The 16,598-nt window shown below is 48.8% G+C and overlaps 2 protein-coding genes across 2 annotated transcripts; both read right to left on the bottom strand.

Annotated features, from left to right (window-relative positions):
- Window positions 1–174: 174 nt before the first annotated feature.
- MRPL24 (mitochondrial ribosomal protein L24) lies at window positions 175–5,467 on the bottom strand. Its single transcript, XM_053370014.1, has 6 exons — window positions 5,406–5,467; window positions 3,961–4,148; window positions 2,921–3,016; window positions 2,461–2,564; window positions 927–1,057; window positions 175–679 (listed from the first exon to the last, which is right to left on the bottom strand). Exons 2-6 carry the CDS (start codon window positions 4,141–4,143, stop codon window positions 543–545), a joined length of 651 nt encoding a protein of 216 aa, XP_053225989.1. The 5' UTR covers window positions 4,144–4,148; window positions 5,406–5,467; the 3' UTR covers window positions 175–542.
- Window positions 5,468–7,943: 2,476 nt separating this feature from the next.
- LOC128404213 (uncharacterized) lies at window positions 7,944–13,674 on the bottom strand. Its single transcript, XM_053369688.1, has 6 exons — window positions 13,637–13,674; window positions 11,892–11,915; window positions 11,548–11,627; window positions 10,475–10,534; window positions 10,190–10,381; window positions 7,944–8,262 (listed from the first exon to the last, which is right to left on the bottom strand). The coding sequence occupies exons 1-6, from the start codon at window positions 13,672–13,674 to the stop codon at window positions 8,003–8,005; spliced, it is 654 nt and encodes a 217-aa protein (XP_053225663.1). The 3' UTR covers window positions 7,944–8,002.
- Window positions 13,675–16,598: the final 2,924 nt, after the last annotated feature.

Raw genomic sequence — 16,598 nt, 5'->3', positions numbered from 1 at the left:
TGTTATTACCGTGTACAGTGGACGCTCGGGTTGCAAACGTGATCCGTGTGGGATGCACACTCGCGGGTTGCAATTTGGCACTTCTGCGCATGCGTGACCGCCGAAACCCGGAAGTAACCCATTCTGGTACTTCCGGCGGTCCGCAACCCAAAAAACCACAACCTGAAACATCTGTAACCCGAGGTATGACTGTACTATTTTATTCTTGACTATTACCTTCGTTTGATACAAGTTGCTTATCCCAAAGTCCTATCTTTTATTGTGACATTTTCCGCCTTGGATCAGATTGTTCCGTAGATGTGTGACCTTTGCTTCTATGGCTTATAAACCGCCTCATGGCGGGTAGCGATAAAGAAAGGCGGTATAGATAGACTTGCCAGAGGAGAACGGCCACCTCCACAGACTCAAAGACACAGGTTGCAGTTTAGAGGGTCCTTTATCAGGAGGCAACAGCCCCCATCTCAGCCTCCTCAATCTCCCCCCAAAGCTGAGAGTCTTTTGGGGTCCAGGCAGTGGGGCACAGATCCGCGGGACGAAAGGCCTCAATACCAGTAGGACTTTCTGTAGCGGCGCGTCTCCACGATGCCCATGAGCTCCATGAGCTCCTCCTGGAACGTCTTCAAGGAAGGGACGTAGGTCTTCTTCAAGGCGTCCTCCACCGAAGTGTCCTTGGGGCAGTCTTCAGCAGCAAGGCCGGGGGGAAAGGAGAATAGAAAATGGGGCACAGGAAATTATGGTGTGTGTTTTTTTTAATGCTATGGTGCAGGTTCTGTAAACCCGGAACCACGTTTCTAGTCCACATGGTGACAGAGGACAGCTCAGAACCAAGGCAGGGTCTGCCTGAGGCAACAGGCGGTCAGGATTCCCTTTTCCCCATGGAAATCCACTCCATGCCAGCTCCACTCCCAAACAAAAGAGCCACTCACCTGTCCATTGTTCTGGGATGATGCCATCGTCTCTCTGCTCCAAGGGCTTCGGGATGATCCTGCCGGTCCGCAGGGAGACGCGGACCCTCTCTCCTTCCTCCGTGTAGCGCCATTCCACCTCAGTGGGCAGCCTGGGGGGGGGCAAGGGGCAGACGAGAAGGGAGAGGGGGGCCCAGGGAGAGTCCAGCGGGGATGGGGAAGTGGGGTTGGGGGGGGCGTGTTTGAAAGCAAGCTCAAGCTGAAGTTCAGCATCTGCTAAAAACATTCTTGCTTAAGCCACCCAGATGTTTAGGAAGTTGGTGTGGATTTAAATTTTCTGCATGCTGTAATTTTTTACAATTGAGCAGTGTATAGTTTTTACGAAATATAAATAACTAAACTCAGTCCGTGGATCAATCATCAAACTGTTAAACAACAATAATACAAATATCAGTGCTTTTTTCTGGGGGTGCTCAAGGTTACACAGTACTGGCACCCTTTTTCTAGAAGAAAAGCAGTGATGATAATAATAATAATTTTATTATTTATACCCTGCCCACCTGGCCTCGCTTAAAAACACCAAAGTCTGCAGTCTTTGATTATATGGACCACGGGGAAAATAAGTCCCCAGGTGTTTGTTGTCGTAACAAAAAAGGAGAACAATCGATATTTCATTTACCTAGCAGGATTTAAATACTTCTTAATCATCCTTAATCTCACTGGTTGGTTTACAAATAATATTAAATGTTCATTAAAAAAAACCTGACACTTTCATTCTACAGCTTCCGGAGACAGACCTCTTATCTTTGGACACTTGAGAAATATATTTTTATGCCCCAACTTATTTCTGTGATCTAACTTGTTCAAAACTGTTTTTAAGATTGTGTTTTAATCGCTGGAAACGGCCCTGGGACCTTGGGGTGAAGGCCAGTTGAATAATAATAATAATAATAACAATAAGAATAATAATGATAATAATATACAACAAATTACGATGGAAGGCTAGAGGGTTTTCCTCTTCTTCCAGCAAATGAGCCTGCTGTTTAGAGGCTTTTAGAACATTCAGCAGTTTAGAAAAGCTCTTAAACGAAGGGGAGCGTAACCTCTGGAAACGAATCCACGGTGCTTTCAGGGGGACGCCGTTCACCCCCCACAGATCATGGGATCACAGAATCATCGAGTTTGGAGGGACCCAAAGAGCCATCTAGTCTATGGGTAGGCAAACTAAGGCCCAGGGACCGGATCTGGCCAAATTGCTTTCTAAATCCGACCTGCAGACGGTCCAGGAATCAGCATGTTTTTACATGAGCAGAATGTGTTCTTTTATTTAAAATGCATCTCTGGGTTTTTTGTGGGGCATAGGAATTCGTTCATTTATTTTTCCCCAAAAAATATAGCCCGGCCCCCCACAAGGTCTGAGGGAAAGTGGACCGGACCCCTGCTGAAAAAGTTTGCTGGCCCCTGAAGTCCAACCCTTGGCCACGCAGGGATCACAAGCAATGAATTCAGGAATGGTGATCAAGGGGCAAATTCTTAGTTTTGCCCTGCCCCCTACCTGTCAGTGGGGTCGACCAGGGACACCCAGTTGATCAGCAGCGGGCCCTCACTGGCCATGTACATCCCACCGTAGGCGCCGGACTTGCCTGTGTATCGGTAGTGCTACCGGAAAGGGGAGGGAAGGAATAATAATAACAATTTATTATTTATACCCCGCCCATCTGGCTGGGCTTCCCCAGCCACTCTGGGCAGCTTCCAACAAAATATTAAAATACTGTAATGCATCAAACATTTAAAGCTTCCCTAAACAGGGCTGCCTTCAGATGTCTTCTTAAAGTCTGGTAGTTGTTGTTCTCTTTGACATCTGGTGGGAGGGCGTTCCACAGGGCAGAGGCCACCACGGAGAAGGCTGAGCCAAAGAGCACATAAGGGTCTCAGTGTGCCAAAGCCCCCAGAACACCCCACTTCTCTTCTGGGGGGGGGAGCCCAAGGGCACCACCATCATCATCATCACTTACCACATTCAGGCCCTCCAGAACGACCCAGTTCCGCTCTCGGATCACCTGGGAGACCATTCCCTGCTTTCCCAAGTCCTTCCCCTTCAGGATCTGAACCTGAAAGGAAGAGAGAAAGGGATGGGGGTTGGAAGGGAAGACCCCCGGTTGGGTCGGCTGCCCCATTTGGGGGCAGGCAAGGGACCGTCCAGGATCCTGACCTCCGGCCGGGAGGAGAGACCCGCCTGCCTTGCAGGAATGGCCAGTGGGCCAAGCTCGAAGGACCGCAATAGTCTCTTCAGCCAGGCAGAGATTTGCCACCTTATTTATTAGGATTATTGGTACCAGACAGGTGCCCTTTGGAACTCCCTGCCTGTTGACTTCAGGCATGCAGCTTTGCTGTATCCTTTTCAGTCCCTGCTAAAGACATTCTCGTTCAGGCAAGGCTACCTAGATGGTGTAGCAAGTTGGTGTGAGTTTTAATTTGTTTTAACTTTTGGAACGTCTTAAATGATTGTTGCCAATTTTTTCTCCTTGCTAATTTTATTGCCTTGCCTCTTTTTTTAGTAAACCACATTGAGGTGGTTGTATTTACAACCCACCAGGGTATAAATTTTAGGAAATAAATATTCTCAATCTGTCATCTGCTTTTCTCATAGAGTAACTAATACTAACACCTTGAACTTGGCCCGGTAGCAAGTCGGCAACCCATGAAAATGGTTCTTATATGCTGACAAGGCGTCACTCCCGTCAGCAATCGGGCTGCAGCATTCTGCGTTGACTGTGACGGAAAACCCACTTAGCCCAGCAGTTCAAACCCAGGCAGGGACTGCAGTTGCAGGAAAACCAGCCGGGTGCATGTGAAACATCTCCCCTCTGCAAGAGGTCAGGCGGCATGTTTGGAACGTGGGTTATAATAATAATAATAATAATAATTTTTTATTATTGTCTCCAAGGGCTGCCCCACAGAGTTCCCATGGTAGCGGTCAAGCCTTGGGAGGCGGGCATTGCGGAAGCGAGTGGCACAGACAAAGCGGGTAGCTGAGAGCAGGTTGAGACCTCACCGTGTCGCCCTTGAAGAACTTCCAGTCCTCGTCTTTGATGGGCTCTATGGGGATCTTCTTCCGCCAGACCCACGGAGGGTTCTTGGCCTTGTCGGCGACTGAGCCGGGCCGGTTCATGCCATAGCGGTAGCCGGGGTGCGGCTTGAATTTCTCCGCCGCGGCAAGGAGGACGGAGAGCCTCATGGTCCCTGCGAGGAAAGGGAGACTCAGTTTTATTGCACATAGCCAAAGGCTGCCGCAACATACACAGAATCATTTAGCAATTAAAAGAAAATATACTGATAAAGAAGACAGCAAGAAAGGATTTAGTTATACTAGATCTAGGTTTCAAACGGAAGTGTTTGAAGGGAAAGTGAAACTACTGAAGGCCGCATACAGCATATTATCAGAATGGGAGACGAAAGCTGAAGAGGTAAAATCAGTTGTGATTAAATGGGCACAAGATGTAGGTCACAAAATTATGATGGAAGATTGGGAAAAATTATGGAAAACTGACTTAAAATTTACAGATTGTTCCCATTGAAGGAGAATTACATGAAGATGATGTACAGATGGTACACGACACCAGCGCAGTTTGGGAAAATGTACAAAACTAGTTCAAATATATGTTGGAAGTGTAAGGAAAAGGAAGGGACATTTTATCATACGTGGTGGGATTGTAAGGTAATTAAAAAATTTTGGGAAATGATATACAACGAATTGAAGAAAATGTTCCATTTAACATTTGTGGAAAAAAACCTGAAGCATTTTTATTAGGGATTGTAGGGAAAGACCTGCCAAAAAAGCTGAAAAACATCTTCATGTATGCGACAACGGCCACGAGAGTTTTGGTAGCACAAGGATGGAAGACTGAAGAAACCCCAAGTAAAGAATCATGGCAAGAAAAATGGAGGGACTATGCAGAACTGGCAAAACTGACATACAAGCTACGGGACAAGGAGAACTGTGACTTTAAGGATGAATGGGAACCCTTTACAAAGTATCTGAAGACGCAACAAAGCGAACTGGACTCCTTGGCAGGTTTTGAAGAAACATCCACAAACTTTTTATTGATAATAATCAGCTAAATAGTTTGAGGATCTATACAGCTTTGTAACATGCAGAAAACAGCAGTCTCAGAGAAACCAAAGACTGGAACTGAGGGAAGTCGGGGGGTGGGGTGGATTTTTTTTGGGGGGGAGGAAAAATGGGGGGGAATAATGATGATATATTTCTGGATAATATGTCTTGTTTTAATTTTGAATTTTAAAAAAATTTTAAAAAGAAAATATACTGGATTAATGCCAAAAAAACCCCGAGGAAGGCAGCCCCCCTCCCGACCCCCCCACCCCTGCTGCCCCCTTGCACCCCTGGCCTCGGGGCCCCCTCTGCGTGTCCCCCCCATTTTGCAGGGAAGAAGAAGGTGCCCCCCCAAATCCCTCCACGCGCGACCTCCCTTCGCTCACCTTCTGCCTCGCAGCCTCGCCGGGAAGACTGCGCACGCGCAAAGGGGGGCAACAAGGGGCGGGGCGGGGAGGGCAGGCGCGGTGCATTCTGGGACTTGTAGTAATTCGGGAGGGAGGAAAATACACCAGCTGTTCGCAGAGGGAAGTCGAGGGAGCGAGGTGCGCTTTGCATTGGGGAGGCGCAGGTGGAGGTTTCTTTTACGGGTGGCCTTTCGTGAACTTTCTTTCTTTCTTTTTAATAAGATTTATTACTTTAACAATCAAATACAATCAAATGTCAAGAATGGACCCGAAAAGAAGAGGGGGAAAAGGATGAATTAATGGAACTATACAGAATTAGATGACAGGAAGGATCCGAAACCTGCGGGATCAGAGTTTCAGAGGACTGGAGTAAATATCTGAACTATTTGAGAAGCAATTGTAATAAACAGGTCACACTAGTAGGACTGCAAGAATAATCATAATCATAATTTATTATTTATATATAATTTATATAATTTATATTTATTATTTTCCCCAGCCACTCTGGGCGGCTTCCAACAAAACACTAAAATACAATCACCTTTTAATAACCTATTAAACATTAAAAACTTCCCTAAACAGGGCTGCCTTCAGGCGTCTTTTAATGATAAGATAGCTGCTTATTTCCTTGACATCTGGTGGGAGGGCGTTCCACAGGGTGGGCACCACCACCGAGAAGGCCCTCTGCCTGGTTCGCTGTAGCTTTGCTTCTCGCAATGAGGGAACCGCCAGAAGGCCCTCGGAGCTGGACCTCAGTGTCCGGGCAGAACGATGGAGGTGGAGACGCTCCTTCAGGTATACTGGACCGAGGCCGTTTAGGGCTTTAAAGGTCAGCACCAACACTTTGAATTGTGCTCAGAAACGTACTGGGAGCCAATGTAGGTCTTTCAAGACCGGTGTTATGTGGTCTCTGCGGCCACCCCCAGTCACCAGTCTAGCTGCTGCGTTCTGGATTAGTTGTAGTTTCCGGGTCACCTTCAAAGGTAGCCCCACGTAGAGCTCATTGCAGTAATCCAAGCGGGAGATAACCAGAGCATGCACCACTCTGGCAAGACAGTCTGTGGGCAGGGAGGGTCTCAGCCTGCGTACCAGATGGAGCTGGTAAACAGCTACCCTGGACACAGATTTGACCTGTGCCTCTATGGAAAGCTGTGAGTCCAAAATGACTCCCAGGCTGCGCACGTGGTCCTTCAGGGGCACAGTTACCCCATTCAGGACCAGGGAATCCTCCACACCTGCCCACCCCCTGTCCCCCCCCAAAACAGTCCTTCTGTCTTGTCAGGATTCAACCTCAATCTGTTAGCCGCCATCCATCCTCCAACTGCCTCCAGACACTCACAGGACCTTTGCCGCCTTCACTGGTTCCGATTTGAAAGAGAGGTAGAGCTGGGTATCATCTGCTGGGTATCAGGCGCAGATGGAGGTTTCTTTTACGGATGGCGTTTCATGAGCTTTCTTTCTTTCTTTTTAATAAGCTTTCTTAATTGAACAATCAAATACAATCAAATGTCAATAATGAACCCAAAAAGAAGAGGGAAAAAAGGCAGATGAAATTAATGGAACTATGCAGAATTAGATAAGATGACAGGAAGGATGCGAAACCTGCGGGACCAGAGTAAATATCTGAACTATTTGAAAAGCAATTGTAATAAACAGATCACACTAGTAGGACTGCAAGAAGTTTTGTAAGGAGGACTGTGCAAAATATTGCAGAGAAGATTATGAAGAGAATTGTTAGTTAAGGGCAATTAAAGTAATAAGCAATTAAGAAATGTAGATTAAGTTATAAAGACTGAAAACTCTTCAGGTACCAAAAAGAATGGAGTAAATTTATGGTCTACATAGGTGAGAACTGTAGAAATTTGAAGACGTTAGCAGGACTGAAATAAATCTTATGTCATGGTTTAGTCTTTTAGTAATGAAACTGTGAATTAAGGATTGGAATAAGAAAACCTGCGGAAGGGAAGGAGGGAAGTCAATGGCTCTATACAGCATAAAGTAAGAGAGATGTAAAAAGATTTGATATATTTGTTTGTTGGTGTTGGTGTATCTGAAATGAAACTTAATAAAAAGCATATTCAAAAAAAGAAAAATCTTTAGATATAGTGTGTGTGTGTGTGTGTGTGTGTGTGTGTGTGTACACACACACATATGAAAGAATCAAAGGCTGAGTGCCCTCCCAGCCGCAGAGACGCCCTCCCACGGCTCTGGCACGTGGCCCCTGGAAGGTCACCTGGTGCGGCTCTTGGGCTAAAACAAGGTTAAGGCTGCTTAGAGCCGCAGGATTGTCAGAAGGGACCCCCAAAGGCCATCTAGTCTGACCCTGCGCAATGCAGGTATCGCCGCCTGAGAATTGGCTACCCAACCAGTGTATTGATTGATTGCTCACATGGTATTTCACCTTTTGGGGGGGTCGTCTGCAAACTGACCTTGGGAAGTTTATTCAAGATACATATTTATTAAATGAAAAAATAAAGGCCTTTATTTTGTTGTTTTCAGGAAGCCAAGCCCCCTCCCCCGCCAGCCGGTGAAATGGTGGGCTGCGTCCGCCTGCTTCTGTCTCTGGCTTGGCATCTTCACCAGCTGCCCTCTGCCCCACCTCCAGGCTGGGGGGAAACTGGAAGGGGCGCCCAGGCCAGGGGGCTCTCCTCACCCTCCCCTCCTCCTTCCTTGGGGGGCTCCTTCTCGTCCTCCTCCAGCTCCAGCTCGTGGGGGGGCACGCGGATGCCCAGCTTGGCTTCCACCTTCCAGAGCCGGCCCTGGACCTCCTGCAGGTTCTCCTTCAAGGTCTTGATGGACTTCAGGCAGTCGTGGCAGCTGCGGAGGTCCTTTTTCCCTGCGGGGAGAGGAGCGGCGTTCAGGAAGGGGCAGATCCTGCGCCCCGTTTGCTGCAAACAGAACAGGAGGAACATTGACAGCGGGGGGGGGGGAGGGGTGCGTCATTTTGCAAAAAGCAAGATGAATTTTTAAAAATAATAATTAATAATAATAAATTTTTATTTATACCCCGCCCTTCCCGGTTCAAAAACCGGGCTCAGGGCGGCTAACAACATATTTAAAACAATTTTAAAAGCAGCATAAAATACAGTACAGTGGTACCTCAGGTTAAGTACTTAATTCGTTCCGGAGGCCTGTACTTAACCTGAAACTGTTCTTAACCTGAAGCACCACTTTAGCTAATGGGGCCTCCCGCTGCCGCCAGAGCACGGTTCTCATCTGTTCTCATCCTGAAGCAAACTTCTTAATCTGAAGCACTATTTCTGGGTTAACGGAGTCTGCAACCTGAAGCGTATGTAACCTGAAGCGTATGTAACCTGAGGTACCACTGTATAAAAACCATGAATAACAATAAAAATCAAAAATCAATTAGATAATCCCCAGGGCTAGCTGGCTGAATTGGTCCTACTTGGGCCAGCGAGGAGACCAGGGGAGAATTAGCTGTGGGGTCTCAGAGCGAGTGAGGGAAGGGAAGGGAAATAAAAGAGTAGACTGAATTCAAATTAAAGGCCAGGCGGAATAGCTCTGTCTTACAGGCCCTGCGGAAGGAGGTTAAATCCTGCAGGGCCCTGGTCTCATGGGACAGAGCATTCCACCAGGTCGGAGCCACCACTGAGAAGGCCCTGCCCTGGTGGAGGATAGTCTGACTTCCTCAGGGACCTCTATGATTATTCATGGACCTTAAAGTCCTCTGCGGGGCAGACCAGGAGAGGTGGTCCTGTAGGTGCGAGGGCCCTAAGCCAAAAAAAAAGCCCCATTTGCTATTTTTATAGAATTGTAAGGGACCCCAGCGGGTCATGTAAACCCACCCTCTGCAATGCGAGGATCACAGCCAAACAATCCCTGACAATTAGCTATGCAGCCTCCGTGTGAATTGCTCTAGTCTAGTCTCACTTGAGACCCTAGGAGGGTCAAGGCAGGGCAGCGAAGCCCCCACAGACATTCATCCATTGCCCTTCTGTGGCTCCTGAGGTTACGGCAGCTGTTGTCTCCCCCCTCCCCCAAAAAAGACCCCACACACCCCAGAACTTTGCAGCTTCCTTAAGGACTAGCATCTTGGATGCTCTAGTTATCTCTCGCTTGGACTACTGCCATGCGCTCTACATGGGGCTCCCTTTGAAGGTGACCCAGAAACTGCAACTAATCCAGAATGTGGCAGCCAGACTGGTGACCGGGAGCCGCTGCTGAGACCATATAACACCGGTCTTGAAAGACCTACATTGGCTCCCAGTACGTTTCCGAGCACAATTCAAAGTGTTAGTGCTGACCTTTAAAGCCCTAAACAGTCTCAGCCCAGGATACCTGAAGGAGCGTCTCCACCCCCATCATTCAGCCCAGACATTGAGGTCCAGCTCCGAGGGCCTTCTGGCGGTTCCCTCCCTGCGAGAAGTGAGGTTACAGGGAACCAGGCAGAGGGCCTTCTCGGTAGTGGAACCCGCCCTGTGGAACAGCCTCCCACCAGATGTCAAAGAGAAAAACAACTACCAGACTTTTAGAAGACATCTGAAGGCAGCCCTGTTTAGGGAAACTTTTAATGTTTAATTATTAGTGTATTTTAATATTCTATTGGAAGCCACCCATAGTGTCTGGGGAAACCAAGCCAGATGGGCGGGGTACAACTAATATATTATTATTATTATTATTATTATTATTATTATTACTATTACGGAAGTAGAGATGCTCAGGAAGCTGGAGCAGGAGGAGGAGGCAGGCACAGGGATCTTGTTGAGGGGCGCAGGGGGAGCGCCCCACCCTCCCCGACTTACGCTCCCGGCGGTGGCGAGACTGACGCTCCTGTGCTGCCCCCAGCTCTTGAATGAAGCCCAGAATCTCATGATGGGGAATCGGGAAACTCGGAGCAGGTTGGGAAGAGGGTGGCTGGGCTTCTGCGGGTGCTTCCTTGGAGGGGAGCGTCCCCAGGGGCTGGGGGGCCTTGGCAGGGCTTTCCGGATCGTCACCTAAAAGAGAAACCCGGCAGGCCAGGAAGCAAAGGGTGGCCGGCTGCTTCCGACCCCCCTCTGTCTCCCCATCCACCCTCTCTCTGGGCTTACCATCCTCAACTGCCCCGTCTGGCTGGGGCTCAGCTCTGGGCGCCCGTCGAGGAGGACAGCCTGGAAAAGAACACAACAGACCCTCCAAGTCTCCCTATTTTCTAGGGACAGTCCCGGATTTACAGAAGCCGCCCCAGTTTCTCATTTGATCCTGGAACATCTCGCTTTTTCTGAGGACATCCCTGTTTTCATCGGAGAAGTGCTGGTGGGGTATGCAGTGAAATAAAAAAATTAAGGTCTTATATATATGATAAATGTTCATAAATGTACCAAACAAGCACAAACATAGACCGCCCTGAAACCATTTTGACTCCCAAACGGACCAAATGTTTTCTCTGCAAGGAGGGAGGGCAGGAATTGGTTATTCACCATTTCAAAGGAATGGCAGACTACCAGGAAAGGCAATCAGATAAGGCATTATCAGATAAGCTGGCAGACAGGAGATAAACAAAGCACTCAGATTTCTGTTGTAGACGCCCTTTCTGTGATGTAGGTATGATGTACGGAGGGGTATTGAGATCCAGGGCAGGCAATTTAAAATATCTTTATAAGGGTGGGCACACCTGGGTTCCTCCTCCTCTCCTGCGTGTGAGGGGAGCCCCCTGTTGCAACAGATCAATAAAGATCAGGCTTACGAGCTGCTTTGCTTCTCAAGATTCTCTGCTTGGCCTCTATTATTTTCTCTGACTGAAGGAGATCCTGCAAAGGACTGTATGAGGGCTCTTGTGTCCCCCGTAAGGGAATAAGGGCAGATTTTTGTTTATTACAGCAGTAAGGGAGAAGGTTCTCCTGGGCCATCGCCCCCAACGGAGATCCAAGGAGGGGCCTCTGCTGAAGTAAAGCACCACCTGTCTTTGCAGGTGAGCCTCCATCCCACTCACCTGTCTGCCAAGGCCTTTCCCCTTCAGCCACCTCGTCCACCAGGCTCCTCTCTCCTGGGGTCTGTGCCAGCGCCCAGCCTGACTTCCACAGGAAGCCTTGCCCAGGTGCCCCGATCCAGGGCAGGCAGTTCTCCAGACAGCAAACCCTTGGGGGGCTTTTGAGCCCCCACCCACCCCAGACCCGCTCCTCACCTTCTCCGACAGCCGCCTCCTTTGGCCCACCTTCCTGATTCCCTTTCTCTCGCTTTCCCTCCTCCCTGATTTCTGACAACCTGGGAGGAAGAGCAGGAGTCTTCATGGCAGCGAATATTCGCACAGTAATTCTATTTCATTCATTTATTTCTTTGTTATATTGATGTGTGTTTCTCCCCCTCCAAGAGAGCCACTGAATCCCGGGGAGCTTTTCAGAGGGTTCCCACTCCAGTCCCAAATGTCGCCCCAACCGCATGGTCTCTCTTGCCTTCCCCCTCCCATCCTTGGCCCAACAGAGCCAAAGGGTCCCGAGTCGAGGGTCCCAGAGACGCCCACCTCCTCACCTGTGGTCTTCCTTGTAGCGGGACCTGGAAGAGGAAAAGGAGGCGGATCAGACAGGCCCTTCCGAAAGGATCCCAGTCAACTAGCCGACCCACAGTTGGGTCATGTGGGGGGTTGCCAAGGCAAGCTCAGAAGCAGGGGCCTCCCCTGCAGGGTTAGGGTTAGCACCCAAGTGGGGATAGGGTTACTATTATTATTATTATTATTATTATTCAGTCCAGGATACCTGAAGGAGCGTCTCCACCCCCATCATTCTGCCCGGACACTGAGGTCCAGCTCCGAGGGCCTTCTGGCAGTTCCCTCACTGCAAGAGGCCAAGTTACAGGGAACCAGGCGGAGGGCCTTCTCGGTGGTGGCGCCCGCCCTGTGGAACGCCCTCCCATCAGATGTCAAAGCGATAAACATCTACCTGACATTCAGAAGACATCTGAAGGCAGCCCTGTCCAGGGAAGCTTTTAATATGTGACATTTTAGTGTATTTTTCATCTTTGTTGGAAGCCGCCCAGTGTGGCTGGGGAAACCCAGCCAGATGGGCGGGGTACAAATAATAAATTATTATTATTATTATTATTATTATTATTATTATTATTATTCATCTCCTGCCTTTTCCCCAGACAGGGACTCAAGGCACCTTACACAACAGCAAACAGACAAAATACGTATGAAATGCAATTGTTAAAAAGCAAACTCCCAACAGGATTAAAATTGTGTTAGAATGGACTGATTGGAGGCTGGTGGACTCTCCTTCCCCGGAGGATTTTAAGCAGAGGTTGGGACCATAGCTGTCAACGTTTCCCTTTTTTTAAGGGAAATTCCCTTATTCCGAATAGGATTCCTCACGAGAAAAGGGAAAAGTTGACAGCTATGGTTGGGACTCCTGTGCTTCCTGCACTGCAGAGGGCTGGACTAGATGACCGCTGGAGGTCTTCTCCAACTTTACAGTTTTGAGACACGATAATGCATTGCAGGAAGCTTCATCCAGCCTGAGGGCTGCATTCCCTTCTGGACTCCCTTCTGAGGGCCGCATGCTGGTGGTGGGCCAGGGGTGGAAGTGGGCGGAGTAACCAACATTCACTTTTACCTTTGTACACACACAAACACCTCTCTTCGATCCAGGCAAGCAAAAAGCAGAATCAGACCCATTCCCAGACAGGGTGCAAAGCAGGGCAGGCGAGGAGTGTAGCTCAGGAAGAGGTGTGGAGGGCCACACTGATCCCCCCCACCCCCAAAGCCAGAGGTTTGCATTGGTGCAATTATTATTATTATTATTATTATTATTATTATTATTATTATTATTATTTATACCCAGCCCATCTGGCTGGCTTTCCCCAGCCACTCTGGGAAGCTTCCAACAGAATCTTAAAATACAATAATGTATCAAACATTAAAAGCTTCCCTAAAGAGGGCTGCCTTCAGATGTCTTCTAAAAGTCTGGTAGTTGTTGTTCTCTTTGACATCTGATGGGAGGTCGTTCCACAGGGCGGGTGCCACCACCGAGAAGGCCCTCTGCCTGGTTCCCTGTAACCTCACTTCTTGCAATGAGGGAACCGCCAGAAGGCTCTCAGATCTGGACCTCAGTGTCCAGGTAGAACGATGGGGGTGGAAACGCTCCTTCGGGTATACTGGACCTGAAGCAAAAGCGTGCAAAAGCACGCAAGCTGAGCTGGGAACCAGAATGAACCCCGAGAAAGAACCACAGCAACACCTCGGCTTGAGGACCATTCCTGATGCTTCTCCTGCGCTTTACCTGCGGCAGTGGTGGTTGCAGGAGAACCAGCACTTCATTGCGCAAGGGAGGAGGAGAGCTGAGGAAATCATCCTGGAATCCTCATGGATCTCCGGGGAACCGAGAGTGCCAGAATCTGTGGCCAGTTGTGAGGTCACCGCCTGGTCAATCGTGGGCCACAGAAACTGTGGCTTGAACCCACCACACAGTGCCATATGTGGTGGGACTGTAGTAAAATTTAAAAATTCTGGGAAATGATATAATAATAATAATAATAATTTATTATTTATACCCCGCCCATCTGGCTGAGTTTCCCCAGCCACTCTGGGCGGCTCCCAATCAGTGTTAAAAACAGTACAGCGTTACATATTAAAAACTTCCCTGAACAGGGCTGCCTTAAGATGTCTTCTGAATGTCAGGTAATTATTTATCTCTTTGACATCTGATGGGAGGGCGTTCCACAGGGCGGGCGCCACTACCGAGAAGGCCCTCTGTCTGGTTCCCTGTAGCCTCACTTCTCGCAATGAGGGAACCGCCAGAAGGCCCTCGGCGCTGGACCTCAGTGTCTGGGCTGGATGATGGGGGTGGAGACGCTCCTTCAGGGATACTGGACCGAGGCCATTTAGGGCTTTAAAGGTCAGCACCAACACTTTGAATCGTGCTTGGAAACGTACTGGGAGCCAATGCAGATCTCTCAGGACCGGTGTTATGTGGTCCCGGCGGCCACTCCCAGTCACCAGTCTAGCTGCCGCATTCTGGATTAATTGCAGTTTCCGGGTCACCTTCAAAGGTAGCCCCACGTAGAGCGCGTTGCAGTAGTCCAAGCGTGAGATAACTAGAGCATGCACCACTCTGGCGAGACAGTTCGTGGGCAGGTAGGGTCTTAGCCTGCGTACCAGGTGGCGCTGGGAGACAGCTGCCCTGGACACAGAGTTAACCTGCGCCTCCATGGACAGCTGTGAGTCCAAAATGACTACAATGAGTTGAAGAAAATGTTCCAATTAACATTTGTAAAAAAAGCCTGAAGCTTTTTACAAAATGATATACAATGAGTTGAAGAAAATGTTCCAATTAACATTTGTAAAAAAAGCCTGAAGCTTTCTTGTTAGGGTTTGTGGGGAAAGACCTGCCAAGGAAACTAAAAAACATTTTCATGTATGTGACAACAGCAGGAAGAGTCTTAATAGCACAAGGATGGAAGAATGAGGAAATCCCGACTAAAGGACTGTGGCAAGAAAAACTGATGGACTATGCGGAATTGGCGAAATTGACACACAAACTACATGATAAGGACAACTGTGATTTTAAAGAAGAATGGGAACCTTTTACAAAGTATTTTAAGGAATAACGAAATGAACTGGACTCCTTGGCAGGGTTTGAATAAACACTCTCAAACTTTTTATTGGTAATATAGATAAATTAAGGACCCTTACAATTTTATAAGATGCAGAGAATAATATGCGCTGAAAAACCAGAGAGAGGAGCTGAGGGAAGTCTGGAGTGGGTGGGTGGGAGGGGGGAAATGGGGAGGGGGGAAAATGAGGGTGATGTATGTTTGATAAATTGTTATGTTGAAATTGTTAATAAAAAATATTCAAAAAAGCTGGTTCCTGAAGTAAGAAGGACTTGTCACAATATGTTCACTCACATCTATTTTTTGATGAGGACCATAAAATAGATGCTATTGGGTATGATATCCAAAAGTCAAGGTAGGGTGTTTTCAGGGTTTTCCCACCCCCAGCCAGAATTCGCCAGGACTCAGCTCCATCACCTCTCAGGTGGGCGCCATTGCCATTATAAGAGACCAAGGGGGAAGTTTATGGTGAGTTCTGGCACCTCTTTTTCTAGAAAAATAGCACTGGGTGTTTTCAAGGCAGACGGAAAAGTTTCTCTTGATTATAAAGGTTCCTGGACATCACAGCCTGCTGTTTCCTCTCTTCGCCACAGTGAGGCGTTGCCACCTCAAGCACAAATTGCCATCCAACCCTAATTGCTCCATCCCAGGCACGCTTTTCTTGGAAGTGACTCCCGCTGGCCTCAAGAGAACTTGCTCTCAATCGGCCCGCCGGGTGGTTGAATCTGGCCCCTGTGGCAGTTTATTTCCTGGAGTAAAATCCTAAAAAAAAAACCTCAACAACTTAAGCTCAACTAAAGGTAAAGGTAAAGGGACCCCTGACCGTTAGGTCCAGTCGTGGCCGACTCTGGGGTTGTGGCGCTCATCTCGCTTTACTGGCCAAGGGAGCCGGTGTACAGCTTCTGGGTCATGTGGCCAGCAGGACTAAGCCGCTTCTGGCAAACCAGAGCAACGCATGGAAATGCCGTTTACCTTCCCGCCGGAGCGGTACCTGTTTATCTACTTGCACTTTGACGTGCTTTTGAACTGCTAGGTTGGCAGGAGCAGGGACCGAGCAACAGGAGCTCACCCCGTCACGGGGATTCAAACCGCTGACCTTCTGATCGGCAAGTCCTAGGCTCTGTGGTTTAACCCACAGCACCACCTGCATCCCTTTTTAAGCTCAACTAAGGTAAAGGTAAAGGTACCCCTGCCCGTACGGGGCAGTCTTGACAGACTCTAGGGTTGTGCACCCATCTCACTCAAGAGGCCGGGGGCCAGTGCTGTCCGGAGACACTTCCGGGTCACGTGGCCAGCGTGACATCGCTGCTCTGGCGAGCCAGAGCCGCACACGGAACGCCGTTTACCTTCCCGCTAGTAAGCGGTCCCTATTTATCTACTTGCACCCGGGGGTGCTTTCGAACTGCTAGGTTGGCAGGCGCTGGGACCGAGCAACGGGAGCGCACCCCGCCACGGGGATTTGAACCGCCGAGCTTTCGATCGGCAAGCCCTAGGCGCTGAGGCTTTTACCCACAGCGCCACCCGCGTCCCACTTAAGCTCAACTACTTTGGGGTAAAATCATAAGAAAGCTCAACAAACTTCAAAAAAGGTAAACAACTTTGGTCAGCCCTTTGGTCGGCCCTCACGGC

This window comes from Podarcis raffonei, chromosome 16 (genome assembly GCF_027172205.1).
Source record: "Podarcis raffonei isolate rPodRaf1 chromosome 16, rPodRaf1.pri, whole genome shotgun sequence".
In the NCBI taxonomy this organism is placed as follows: domain Eukaryota; kingdom Metazoa; phylum Chordata; class Lepidosauria; order Squamata; family Lacertidae; genus Podarcis; species Podarcis raffonei.
This window is presented reverse-complemented; position numbering and strand designations above follow the sequence as displayed.

Excerpts from the sequence above, each read along its gene's own strand:
- MRPL24 (XM_053370014.1), bottom strand. The coding sequence starts at position 4,143 with ATGAGGCTCTCCGTCCTCCTTGCCGCGGCGGAGAAATTCAAGCCGCAC. Across the intron at positions 3,017-3,960 it reads AGTTCTTCAAGGGCGACACG|GTTCAGATCCTGAAGGGGAA; the intron begins GTGAGGTCTCAA and ends TCTTCCTTTCAG. Across the intron at positions 680-926 it reads CATCCCAGAACAATGGACAG|ACTGCCCCAAGGACACTTCG; the intron begins GTGAGTGGCTCT and ends TTGCTGCTGAAG.
- LOC128404213 (XM_053369688.1), bottom strand. The coding sequence starts at position 13,674 with ATGAAGTGCTGGTTCTCCTGCAACCACCACTGCCGCAG. Across the intron at positions 11,916-13,636 it reads TGCAACCACCACTGCCGCAG|GTCCCGCTACAAGGAAGACC; the intron begins GTAAAGCGCAGG and ends TTCCTCTTCCAG. Across the intron at positions 10,535-11,547 it reads GGAGGCGGCTGTCGGAGAAG|GCTGTCCTCCTCGACGGGCG; the intron begins GTGAGGAGCGGG and ends GTTCTTTTCCAG.